Below are 13,625 nucleotides of genomic sequence, written 5' to 3' on the forward strand. Positions count from 1 at the left end.
CGCAGGCGCAGAGCGACGGGGGCGGGGTCGCGCACGCGCGGCGGCCCGGGCGGGCCCGCCTGGTTGTCATGAGAGCGGCGGCCGCGGCCCGGGCGATGGGCGCTGGCCGCCGCGGCTGCTCCTCGACTGCCACCGCCACTGCGGCTCGGGGGTGCGGGCCGGCCCGGGGCGGCGACGGAGGCGTTGCCTGAGCTCCGCAGAGGGTGCGGCGCTGCCGAGGGCCGGCGGAGATCCTGAGTCTTGCGAGTGTCCTGACAGGTACCTGAGCGGGCCGGGGCGGGACCGACGTGCGGGGTTTGGAGCGGCGGGGCCGGGTCCACACGGGCCTCCGTGGGTGCGGCCCGCGCGCTGCGTCACCGCCCGGGCGGCCCGCGGCGCCTGCGCTCGGTTCCTGCGTTGGGCGGCTGCGCGAGCCCGGCGACCCCGACTCCGTGCGGGCGAGGTGGGAAGGAGTCGGCTCTTGAACCTCTTCTGCTCCGAGGACTCTCTGGGGCACTTGCGAACCTTGAGGTTGCTGCACCAAAAGCCATTTAACTGTGTGCCATTTACCATAAACCGTTTAACTGTGTACTACTTACATTTTCGTAAGAAAAAAGTGAGTACAAGTTTGTCTCCTAAGCCTTGTAGCAAGACATTTGGAAGTTGCTGAATTGCTTCAGCGTAACGTAGCTATAAAATTTCCCTGGTGCAGAGTGAAAAGCTGACTCCGCAGGGATGCCGGAGATGGAGCTGGCGCTGGTTGTGGGGAGAGGACCGCTGCACCCGGCTAGCTGGGGCCCGACCAAGCTCCGGTTCCCCCCAAAATGTTAATGGTGAATTTTGTAGTGCCTGATATTAGTGTCCTCAGTGACACCCCAGGTCTCTTACAGAAGACTTGAAGGATTATGCAGAAAAGATTCTAGGGTACAGGGTGGAAGGAGGTGGCCGAAAAAGAATCCTTTTCAAATACCCAAACCGAGGTAATAACGTTGCCTCTGCCGTTCCTCTGCACTTCTCCTGCCTGGCTCCTAGATGCCAGGGCTGTGTTTGGGATTCATTGAAGCCGCATTGTATAGTGGACACAGCCTTTATTCCGATTTAAAGGGCTCCATTTCTGAGTCTTAGCGCCATGGCCGAGGGTACTGGTCAAGATCAGAGACTGGAGCTTGAGCAGCCTTAGGACAAACCCTGCCTGCGTGGCTTCATAGCTGATGACCCTGGGCCAGGCCTCTCTGTGCCTCAGATTCATCATCTCTACATCAGAACTGTCATGAGGGTGTAAACACGTGTATCTGCATGGAGACACACGGTGTGAGGATGTCGGTCTGTACACACATAGCAAGATGAATAAATAGCATTTCAGATCTGCAGAATTTCAGGGTACATGGTCACACTCAGGTGAGAATATTGAATAGATAACCTCTTTTGTTCAAGGTGGGATAGACAGTAACAGCACCTTTAAAGGTGCTGGAAGGATGTGGGGAATCCCCAGCACAGGGCTCTCACCCTGAGCTTCAATAAGTTTGGCTGGACTTTAGAATCTACCACAGGAAGAGAGGGTTAGAAAGGCAGATTGGGCTTGAGTAGGATCCCTCAGGCAGGGCAGTGCTCCAGGTCGAGAGGCCTGGCTACTGTCTTCTAAAGAAGACAGTGGATCCCTAAGAGGGGATGTATTCAGTCATCCTTCCAAAAGTGGGGCCAGTGACACTTGGCACAGAGGGTGGACTTAGAAGTAGATGGGCTGGGGGAGGTATGGAGACTGAGGGGAAAGTCAGCCCTGGCTGTGAGCCTGAACCCTAGTGCGTGGGAGGAGCTGCAGGCTGGGCGAGACTGGTGCCCGTCTGGCGCTGGAGCTGGAACACAGGCCACGCTCTGCAGTTGCTGTGGATTATGTCACACACGTCCATTTTCTGTGCCTGCATTTCATCAGTTTCTGGGTTAGTTTGATGTTCCTCTACTATCCTGTGACATCCTTCAGCGAACTTTGTATACCTAATGACTGGGATCTTTAATAGTGGTATCTCTTTCTGTTTTTAATGCGTTTGTTCATATAGTCCAAGAATCCTTAGCAAGTGCCGGCCAGTAATTAATTTGTCGACATAGTCCTTTTCAGGGTATCAATAACAGTCAGAGGAGGATCCAGATCCATCCCGAGCACATTAAAACAAGCGTGTCTTACGTGGGGTGTGCTCATGCGTCACCGCCTCCTGAAAATCTCAGTTAATAGTGTGTCCCACCCCAGAGAACCTTCTGGAGAAGCCTTTATCCTCTGTGTTTTTGAGGGCTCTTGGTTGCATACTGACCCTTCAGCCAAACTGGCCAACTGCAGAGCATCGATGGCCTTAGTAACTGGGGAGTCAGTGGGAGTCTGTGAGTCCTTTGGGCTTTAAGTCCTGATGCTTACAAGGTGGGGGTGCCTGCCTCTCTCAACACTGCTTCCCCATGTCAGCCCCACCCCCTGCCCAGAGCTCCCCGCTACTCTAGCAGCCACCCTCCTCCCAACTCTTACCCCCTACCCCTGATGCTGTGCTTCAGCTCAGCCTCTGCAGCAGAGTCCTGGGACTGAGCAGCTTGGTCCTATTCTCATGGCTCCTGAGTCAGTTCCTGAGGAGGACGTGGAAGTCTTGAACTGGCCGAGCTGGGAAACATGCCCCACAGGCAGGGGCTGAGGGGTGCAGGGTGTGGGGAGGGCGGAATCACGGAGGGAAATAGGGATTGCGGTGCTGTTTTCAAAGGAATGGGCAGAGCTGGACATCATTACAGCCACGCTCAACATGATGGTAGGTAGCTGTGAGCCAAGCCAGGTGCAATTTTTTTCTCCTGAGAGAAAAAAATCATCCAGGCAATACTTACCCATCTCCCCACCGCTGGCCACACACCCTGGCTCCAGGAGCACGGTTGTGCATGGAAGGTTCTGTTTGTGGTTCTGCTCTCCCTCTGCTGGTCAGCGTTTTCATGTAGCAATGGTTATGCTGTTGATTAAACAGCCCCCTTTCCCGCTTATCTTTGTATAGCTGTTTAACACACTGATTTATTAGTTTCCTAACTAATTTGAAAAACTTTGTATTCATATCTTAGCAAATGACCTTGTTTTTCAGAGTAACACAAACTGGATGAATTAAAGCCACAGAGATATATTCTGGAGGCCAGAAGTCCAAAATCAAGGTGCACGTGTGTAGGGCCACGCCCCCTGTGCAGATCCTCCTGGCCCCTCCCAGCTCTGATGTCCAGGTGGTCCTGGTGCATGTGCAGGGCCACGCCCCCTCTTCAGATCTCCTGGCCCCTCCCAGCTCTGGTGTCCAGGTGGTCCTGGTGCATGTGCAGGGCCACGGCCCCTCTTCAGATCTCCTGGCCCCTCCCAGCTCTGGTGTCCAGGTGGTCCTGGTGCACTTGTACAGGGCCACGGCCCCTCTGCAGACCCCTTCTGGGCCCTCCCAGCTCCAGTGTCCAGGTGGTCCTGGTGCATGTGCAGGGCCACAGCCCCTCTGCAGACCCCTCCTGGTCCCTCCCAGCTCTGGTGTCCAGCAGGGCCACAGCCCCTCTGCGGAACCCATGCTGGCCCTCCCAGCTTAGGTGTCTGGGGGTCTTGATGGCCTTGGCTTGTAGGTGTGTTGCTGCAGCTGCTTGGCCCTTGTCACTTGGCTCCTGTGTGTGTGTGTCCCTGTCTCTTTACTGATAAGGACACAGTTGTGTTGAAGCAGGGCCCTCCCTACTCCCATAAGACGTCCTCTTAACTTGCACACTGTTCCTAGATGTCCTGTCAGTGGTCCTGGGAGTGAGGGCTTCAGAGCGCTTTGGGGACACAGTGCGGCCCACAGTGCTGCTCAAGCTCTTTGGACATGTTAGTATATTTGGGAAAAGTCATGGTAACTTGAATGATACTCTTAAGTAATATCAGAGGTGCCTTAGAAATTACATAATGGGAACTAGACTGTTTCAAAGCAATGGGACAGGCTGACTGGGCTGTGAATTGCTTGTGTATCAGTGAGGTGAGAACTAACACGTAAGTGACACTCATGACGGTGTCACTGTGTGCCCCCGAGCCCCCCGATTTTGAAGCCATCTCTCCTGCTCTCACACACAGCCTGGCTCACAGAATGCCCCACAAGATCGGATTCGTCGTCGTCAGCTCATCTGGACACGAAGACGGCTTCAGTGCCCGGGAACTGATGATCCACGCACCGACCGTCAGCGGGTGGAGGTCACCAAGGTGGGCGGGATGAGGGGCCGTGGAGGGTGGGTCGTCAGGGGCACGTGGACTCTCTTGGTCTAAGTGCTAATGTTGTTACAACTCAGACGCAGGACCATGCAAGTGTGGGGTTGTGCTGCCGCCTCAGCCATCTAGTTACATGCTGGACTCTTTTCTTTCTATTTTTAATGAAAATTTGTTGAAACTTTTCCTCTATAACTTTAGCCCACATTCGCTTAAGTGTGCACATACGGAAAAGCAGGAGAACTGCCTGCACACTCCGCCCGCCCCCCCCCCCGCCCCCCACACACACCCAGTTCCCTGCTTGAGGGCCAGTCTGCATTCTCTGTGCTGCGTGGTAAGGATTTTGCATCTCACTGCTGTTGTGTAACATAGGACCTCAACCCAGAAAGTCTCTTTAAGATTCCTCTGGAATGTTTATTTGTACACCTTTAAAAATGCTCGTTATTTGAGTGATGTAACACTAGTGAGTGTTTTTCAGAAACATATTCCCGAGAAGCCTTCTTTCTTCCCCAAAGGTGGGGCAGAGTTGGTTATTGGGCTGCTCTGGGGCTTGGTCGGGCTTCCTGGGTGTTGTCAGCGTCAGCTGCCTGAGGCTGCTCGCCTCCGGGGTCTGCGCTCCTCCAGCCTGGTGTTCCAGGTGCCAGGAGAAGGCTGACTGTTGCTCCTAAGTCATGAGCATGTGAATCTGTGTGACATTTACACTGTCATGTGCTCGTGACTTACATTTACTCAGGAGGCATGTTGCTGAAAAGTTGAATGCAAATCCCATTTAAAATTCAGACGCATTTTCCTCTCGGAGTTTTTAAGAAATGATTATGTAACACAAAATTTAAAGTAACGTGACAGTTCCAAATTGTATGATGGCTCTGACCCACGACCCTGGGCCTGAAGGTAGCCAGCTGAACAAATGAAAGGACCAGGGAATATCAGGTGAAAACTTTTTGCAACCAGTGCACTTGCTCCCTGATTTTGTGTAATTGGGTTTCTACCTCTCCTGGAACATTTTTCCATGTGCAGTAGGCGGTATTTGCTGTCGTTCCAACACCTCATTACTCAGCAAATCGGTAACTGGGGAATATGTACTCTTTAGCCAGTAAGTTAAGTGATCGCCACTGGGTGGCTACTCCTGTGGCTGTGGAATCGGCCAGCTCTTCTAATGGTGGGAAGAGGTTTCTAATCATGTTCGTTGGCACCTACTCTGATGGGAGGAGAAGAACCCTCCCTACAGAGGCAAACCCAGGGTCCTCTACTGTGCCTCCGAGAAGCTCCATGTAAGGCAGCTAAGGAGGTTTAATGGGGTGGACCCATTGGGGGTAGGGGGGTTTATTTTGGTATGAAGAGAAAGTAGAACAGCGAATATAGCAAAAGCACACTGTTTCTTTACACTCCAGCTGTGGAGACGACGAGGTGTCCAAGCACAGGGCCATTACCAGGACTTCCACATGTGAAAGAGTAGCCAGGAGGAGATGTAGGACCCCCTCCTCAGGAGCAGCATTTGTGGACTCGTTTGTCCATATCAAGGAGTCATTAGCATCATTCAACCAAGCCTCAAATACGACGTTATCACATAGTGAGAGTCTTCCTAAATACAGGGGTATGACAGCCAGCTTACACACGGTCTGACTCGCGTCAGCTGCTCCAGTGTCGTCTGCATGTATATCCAAGAGAGCTTGAATTAAGCCACAGAACAGGGGCACGTGGATTTCGTATTCTCACCTTATAAGAGGGCCCTACAGTAGAACAGTTAGGTACAGAGTGGCATTGGGATTCCAGAGAAGTTACATACAGGGTGAGTGAGGGGTCGCTGCTGTCATGGACAGGTCGTTTCTGGTGATAACTCCAGCAATCAGAGAGCACCCTTCTTTCACAGTAGATTGGGAAATGCGCACAAAAGTGTCTGTCCAAGGGAGAGAGGGGGAAATAAAGTAAGAAGCAATGGTGAGGAAAGGGCATATGGGCCTGGCCAGTCTTGGCCATCCGTCTCGTCAGATGTTGTCTGCTTCCATTCCTGGAAACTGGTGCTTTCACATCACCACTCGTTGGTGTGCAGGGCCATCCACTCAGGGCTTGGGGCTCTCTCTAGGTGTGACATGAATCCAGGAGCTTAGCCGCACAAGGGTTGGTTAGCAGCACCTGATGGGGCCTTTCCAGTGAGGTTGAAAGGAGTCCTTCTGGGGTGTCTTTTCCAGAAGGTGAGATTTCTAGGCTACAAGGTGTGACGCTCACAGCAGTCGTCTCCCGGGAACCTGCTGTGAGAAGGCTATGCTATTAAAGCACGATCACTGTCAGTGGGAGCAGTAAGGCTCTTGCAGTATTGAAGCACGGCTCTGTTTATCAGCTGTAGGTCAGAAGAGGCAGGACTGGCTGTCCTGGGCATCCTCTGACCATCTCAATGGGTGAGTGTTTGAGTTCCCAAAGGGGTTGATCTGGGGGTTTATAGGGACCAACAGTGATGCTTTTGGCCAAGGTATTTGGAAGGTCTCTACAAATGAAGCTTCCCTGATGGCTCAGGCAGTAAAGCGTCTATCTACGATGTGGGAGACCCGGGTTCGATCCCTGGGTTGGGAAGATCCCTTGGAGAAGGAAATGGCAATCCACTCCAGTACTATTGCCTGGAAAATCTCATGGACAGAGGAGCCTGGTAGGCTACAGTCCATGGGGTTACAAAGAGTCAGACATGACTGAGCAACTTCACGGTCACGTACAAATGTTGCCAATTGGGTCTTAATAATGTCATTAATGCATTAGATTAGCCCTGTGGATTGAGAATGGTAAGACAGTAAAAGCGTAAAACTGACCAGACAGCACAGACCCACCTGTCCAAGTGTTCAGCTACTGAAGTTCAAGGGGTTCCCCAGGAATAGATGGTCTTTTCTAACAGGATCTCAGTCACAGAAGAAGCAGTAGCCTTTCTACAGGGGAAAGTTTCAGTCCAGTGAGAAAACGTGCAGCTCATAACTAAACATGTTTATGTCCCTGAGATGGGAACAGCTGAATAAAATCCCTTTGCCAGGCCTCACACGGCCCGTGAGCAGTTTAATGCAGTGCAGACAGGCTTTCCTGGATTAAGTTTCAGACAGATGAATAAGTAAGGGGGTCGCTTTTCACAACCTTATTAATATCGTCCCTCCAGTACTGGCTCGTGAGCTCTGTCGTTTTTGCCAGTAGACCAGTGGCATCATGCGTGTACAGTGGGCAGTGATGGGGACTCTGGAGCTTCTGCTAGGACCAGATTGTGGTTTGGCCCAAACCAAGAGTTCTCTTTTTATCAAGCCAACAGTTATTCAGTTCCCAATATTGTTTTTCCTTTTCTGGGGCCAGTTGTTGGGCATTTCTAGTCAGTGTTCCTAAATTGTCCTCTGGGGCACATGGGGCTGTCTCTTTGGACCACGATAGAGGTTTAGCCAGAGGTTCCTTTGAGAGCAGCATTTTGGCAGAAATGCCAGCAAGGTCATTTCCTTTTACTTGCAGGGAGTCGAGTCAGGAATGCCCAGGGACCTTGACAGCAGCCAGAGCAGGTGGCATGAGTATGACATCTAATAAATCTCAGACATAAGAGCCATTTTAAACTTTATTCCCATCAGAGGTAAGTCAAGCTTGCTGTTTCCATATTGTCCCAAAGTCATGGGCAACTGCACAGACATACAGGCTCTGAGTATAAACGCCGGTGGTTTTGCCCGTGGCTGCACCACAAGCTCCAGTGAGAGGGTGTGCTTCCTCCTGTTGGGCTGAAGCAGCCACAGATATCGGTGCTGCCTTGACAGTTTCAAGAGGCGCTGCGACAGCAGCCCCACGTGGTGATGCCTTTTCATCCTGTGAATAAGAACCTTAGTAAACCATGGAAAATCTGCGTTGGTCAGAGGAGTCTCCTGTAAGTTACTACAGAGTCAAAGGGGATGTGTCGGTGTGAGCCGTCTGAAGGAGTTTTGTCGGTGAAGCTGGAGAGGAGTAGCAGGGGTGAGGTTATTACAGCAACAGTGAGTTATTCAGGAGTAGTCAGAAGGAGTGTTTCCCAGGAATTGAGACAGCTAGCAGGCCAGCATGGTGAGGATTCGGGAGAGCTCAACTGCACAGGCTACAGAGATGGTTAGAGGAACCCGGGGATTAGTTTTTGGTGCCCAGAGTGGCTCTGAGACAAGGGGGCTGTCCCCATGGCACAGAGTCCAGCTGTCGGCCATATACCCGATGGGTCGATGATGGTCCCTGTGTTTTGGGGCAAGTACTCCAAGGGTATTCCCCTCCTCCTCATGTCAGAGAGGAAGAAAGGAAACAAAGCTGGGATGTCCAGGGGCAGGGCCCTTATTAAACTTCTCTTTAAAGCTCCAAAGGCAATATCATCCTGATCTCCGCAAATAAAAGGACCAAGTTTGTTGGTTTTTAGAAAACATATAAGGGCTGGGCCTTAAGAGGGAAATTTGGAATTCAGTGTTGACAGTAGCCAGCTATCCAGGACACCTTGTAATTGGACTGAGTTTCAAGTTTGGGGAAGTTGAGAATACCGTGAAGCCTACGGGGTTCTAAATGTAGCCTCATTCTAAGATCAGGTGCCCTAAATACTGAATCTGAGTTTGAGCAAATGGCAGTTTTTCCTTAGAGACCTGGTGTCCCTTTAAAAGGTTTAACAAGTGAATGCTGTCTTCCTGTGAAGTTTTAGAGGAGAGCACAGAAGCAAACCATCCATATGTTTTAACAAAGTAGAGGCTACAGAAAACTTGATTGTCCAGATGAGCCTTTAAGGTTGGAGAAGTAAGGGGGAATTTCAGGGCCTTCCCTGGTGGTCCAGTGGTTAATCTCACCCTCAGGAAGCAGTCCACAGAGCAGTCACAGGGTGATTCTGCTCCTGGTAGGAACGGATGCTGGTCTTAGATGGGTTTAGGGACCACAGGGTGCCAGGGGTAATGACATTGTGGATTCCAGAGATTCTGGACAGACCTCCATCCTCAACCATTGCATTTCTCATGGGCGAAACAGAATGCTGCAGGGACTGGTATGAGCGAGCATGTGGCCCTGGCTTTGAAATCTTCTGCTATGGACTTGATGCCTCTGAGGACCTCTATTTAATTATAAGGTATTGATTAATTCTGGGGAGAAGTTTTGAGGGATATGTTTAAATATTAATGTGAGAACACTGGATTCTGTGAATTTCAGTTGGAGATTTTTCGTATAAGGAGAGCAATAGCCGATCCAGTGGTGACCAGTGATTAGTGTCCTTGAAATCAGCTCTAATACATCTGAGACCGAGCAAGTAAAAGATAGTGGAGGTCATTCAGTTCACCTGGTTGGTTATTTTGATGGCCAACAGTTCAAATTCTAGACCTGTTTCCCCTTTCAGGAGAAAGAAATTCCAGGATGGCACTTTCCTAAGAAATCTCTGCTCCTGCTCGAATAGGGGTGAAAGAACTGAAGGAGAAAAGAGAATGTGTCTCTCAAATGGCCTGAACGAAAGGGAGCGGGTTCCAAGATGGGAACCTTCTTGGGTTCGTTAGACATCCCCCGCTTTTTCAGCTGGTCAGCACTCTGAGGCAGAAGCTCCCCGAGAGCAGTGGGCTGAGCACCAAGAGTGTGGCTCTGGTCATTGAGGATACAGATTCCTTCCCAGTCCAGAGGGTGGTTTCTCCAAGCCAATTAGGAGGTTTGGGAAGAATCCCTGTGGTTCCTCAAAGCCTGGTGCTTGGGTTAGGAGGACATGGAAAGGTTGTTTGGAGCATGGAAGGCACCTGCAGTGCTTAAGCCCTAAAGGTCTTCCCCCCACTCCCCACAATGTCCTAGCTTTTTGCAGTAATAGCAGAGACTAGGGGTTTTTTTGTTTGTTTGTTTGGAGGTGTGACAGGGGGCTCTATTTGTTGAAGATTAAGGATGTTAGTGGCTTTCCTTTTGGTTGAATCATCCAGGGCTCAAACAAGCTGATCTACCAAAGTAACCAGACCTGGAGTGGACATGGTTTTCCATTCTATCCTGGTCCTTTTAACTGAAAGAGAATCCCCATTCAACCCATTCATGAACACAGAGTTGGAGGCAACCCAAGTGGATTCAATATCCAAAAGAAGACCCAACATTCTCAAGTCAACTATAGTGGTCATGAGCAGGGTTTATAAGTTTCTGCATGCAAGCCTGAATTTTGTTCCATTCATCAGGATTAAGAAAACCTTTGGAAACTGTTCAGTGAAAATTTCTAGCAAGTTCTTGGGTTTCCTGCTGTCAGTCAGCATCTGTTTCTCCAAATCCTTTTCAGGATTTTCCCATCAGGCAAGTTTCACACAACGTCAATCCTGACAGACATAAACCTGAGAAGCTAGGTTGCTAAGTTCAGAAGTGTACTGGACTCCTCAGCAAACACATGGGGTTCCTCAGTTCCTTTGGGAGCATCTCTGACTGTAGCTCAAAGTTCAGCGTTAGTCCAGGGACCATTAAGAACCCAGGGGTCTAGCATCTGGACCCCTAGAAGGCTAGGCTTTCAAGGGGCAGGATTTAAGTTCAGGGAAGGGAGAAATGGGGAGGGTTTTGGAGAAAAAGGAAAGTTCAGCCAGAGGGGTTGGGGGTTGCAGAGGAGTGGAGGATGAGCAGAGGGGGAGGGAAGGCGGCACAGGGTAGGGGGAGGGACCTCAGGACCCATCTTGTCTTCTTTCAATTGCTTGTTCACCCCCACTATTTCTGCTTTATTGACTGTGCCAAAGCCTTTGACTGTGTGGATCACAGTATACTGTGGAAAATTCTGAAAGAGATGGGAATACCAGACCACCTGACCTGCCTCTTGAGAAACCTATATGCAGGTCAGGAAGCAACAGTTAGAACTGCATGTGAAACAGCAGACTGCTTCCAAATAGGAAAAGGAGTGCATCAAGGCTGTATATTGTCACCCTGCTTATTTAACTTCTATGCAGAGTACATCATGAGAAACGCTGGGCTGGAAGAAGCACAAGCTGGAATCAAGATTTCTGGGAGAAATATTAATAACCTCAGATATGCAGATGACACCACCCTTATGGCAGAAAGTTGTTGCTTTAGGGGTTAGAATATACATCCTTAAGTTTAACAGTCTATTTTAAGTTGCTACTGAATGAATTCACATGTGATGTGGAAACCTGCAACTTTGATGACTGAGTAATATTCCCTTGTATACATGTACCATATATTCTTTATCCGTTCCTGCGTCTTGGCCGTTGTAAACAGTGCTGCAATGAACACTGGGGTGCATGTATCCTTTTGGATCATGTTTTTCTCTAGGTACATGCCCAGGAGTGGAATTTCAGGGTCGTATGGTAGCTCTAGGTTTAGTTTTTTAAGGAACCTCCATACTGTTCTCCACAGTGTCCATACTAATGTACATTCCCACCTACTGTGTAGGAGGGGTCCCTTCTCTCCACACCTTCCCCAGCATTATAGTTTGTGGATTTTTTTGATGATAACCACTGTGGCTGATGTGCGGCAATGTCTCACTGTAGGTTTGCTTTGCATTGCTCGGATGGTCAGTGGTGCTGAGCATCATGCGCCTGTCGGCCGTCTGTATGTCCTCTTTGGAGAAAGGTCTGCTCAGGCCTTCTCTGGCTCCATTTTGCATGGGGTTCCCCTTCATTGCTTTTCACAGTGTATTGTCCTTTCTTGTAATCAGTTTGAGGGGTAGTGTTGATTCATCTGTAAACTCTCAATAAGCTACCTTTGAATAGCTAAATCATAGCCTTTTTTGGGGGGGGGGCGGGGTGCGCACTGCATGACTTGCAGGATCTTCATTTCCCAACAGGCATGGACAGGCATCAAACTCTGGCCAGAGCAGTAAAAACGCCGAGTCCTAACCACTGTACCACCAGGGGATTCCCATAGCTTTTTTTTTTTTTTTTTTTTTTGAAGGGCTTTAAAATACACAATTTCAAAATTTTGTCAGTAGTCTTAGTTTTCCTTAAACAATTTTGTAGTTGTTTTTTTAATAATAAAGGATTTTTTTCACGCAGATTACTGTGTCCCTATGTCTAGAATGGTCTCACCACCAATTACAGTGTCTGTGCCCTGCATTGAGAGACAGGAAACATCTTAAACGTCTACCGCAGTCTTGGCCGAAGGGGATTCGAAGCTCGAATTGCTGGGTTCCCCATTTCCTGGCTGTCCTGCCCCACATGGGTCTCTTTTAACAACAGTGGCAATTTTGAAAACTCAGCATTAGGAAACCCCAGGGATCTCACCCCCAGAATAAGAGCGTTTTGTCCATCGTCACTGGCCCCACTTTCTCAGTCAAACACAGAAGTGCCCAGAGCCCCATAAGCTCAACCTAGCGTTCCTCCCTGTCCGCTCCTTCTGTTAGGACGGGCAGGAGGTTGGCAGGCGGGTCGGGGAGCTGGGCGGGGAGCATGTTCGTCTGTGTGGTGTCTCACGCCTCTCGGATGCCTGTGTGCAGTGTCAGGCCACCTGTGAGATGCTCAAGTTCAGGCTCAGGGTGGTGTGTGCTTCGGGTTCCTCCCCGAGGGGAGGTTTTCAAAGCCATGGGGTCGGGGGGATGCCCTGCACACGGTGAGTCTGCACAGGGAAGGGAGCCTGGAACCCTACCCAGGGCATAGACAGGGCAGGAAGGGCCAGGTCAGGACCGGCAGATGCAGGTCGAACTCGGCCTCATGGAGGTCAGTGGTGACCTGTGATGTTGGCTGAGGGGGCAGCTAAGAAATGAGATGGGGCCCAGAGGGCGGGGATGGGTCACAGGAGGCTCCCCGGGCCGTCTGGCGTGTGTGTGTGTAGCTGTCTGGAGGGGTGTGATGGGGCGGCTGGGAGGAGAGGCGGGAGAGGGTCAGGCAGGCCAGCCGCCAGGTCACTGCTGCGCTCTCAGGCATCGTGACGTGTGCTGGAGCGGCCCTGCCTCCTGCCCCATCCTCAGGACTTCCCCGGCTCCAGTAGCCCCTGGACACCTGCTGCCGGGTACACCCAGCCTGGCCTGCTCGGCACACGCCCCTCCCACTGTCAAAGCCTTGTGTTGTCTCTCTGGTCATGACCGTGTACTGCGGCGTGAGGTTTCTGACAGCGGTGTGCCTTCTGAGCAAAACTGATGCTCCAGTGGGGTCAACCGTAGGCTGCTCCTCCAGGCTGCTGAACGAGCGTGGGTGGCACTCAGGACAGATTGCTCGTTGCCCACTCCACTCAGGATTCTGTAAAGTGAGGGGTTTTCTCAAGTGTGTGGGTTCCAGCGGGAAATCCTCTGGGTCACTTGGACAGCCTCTTGTTTATCTCGTGTGTTTATCTCATGATGAACTTTGGGTTTCATTTCAAACGACAAACTAGCCACTCCAAGTTTGATTCACTCTGGGTGCCCAGCAGACCCCACTCTTGAGTTCCAGCTGTGACTGGAAGGCTTTGAGGGGGCCAGGACCGGGGCCCTTGCAGCGTCAGAACCCACAGAGCTGCCCTGTTACCTGGACATGTGGGTAGGGACCGCCTGAAACCCTCCTTGGTGATC

At 50.9% G+C, this 13,625-nt stretch overlaps 1 protein-coding gene across 5 annotated transcripts in view; it reads left to right on the plus strand.

The window, feature by feature from the left end:
- The first annotated feature begins 9 nt into the window (after nucleotides 1-9).
- CEP104 (centrosomal protein 104) overlaps nucleotides 10-13,625 on the plus strand; it is a 41,229-nt gene continuing 27,613 nt past the window's right edge. Inside the window, exons 1-2 of one of the 5 annotated variants that reach the window (XM_069544848.1) lie at nucleotides 10-258; nucleotides 4,064-4,189. In XM_069544848.1, coding sequence (XP_069400949.1) covers nucleotides 4,077-4,189 — 113 coding nt within the window. In that variant the 5' untranslated portion in view covers nucleotides 10-258; nucleotides 4,064-4,076. The remainder of the gene's footprint in view (nucleotides 259-4,063; nucleotides 4,190-13,625) is intronic. The other 4 variants (XM_069544851.1, XM_069544847.1, XM_069544850.1 and 1 more) reach the window with 4 other exon arrangements.

Source organism: Ovis canadensis, chromosome 12, assembly GCF_042477335.2.
Source record: "Ovis canadensis isolate MfBH-ARS-UI-01 breed Bighorn chromosome 12, ARS-UI_OviCan_v2, whole genome shotgun sequence".
Taxonomy (NCBI): domain Eukaryota; kingdom Metazoa; phylum Chordata; class Mammalia; order Artiodactyla; family Bovidae; genus Ovis; species Ovis canadensis.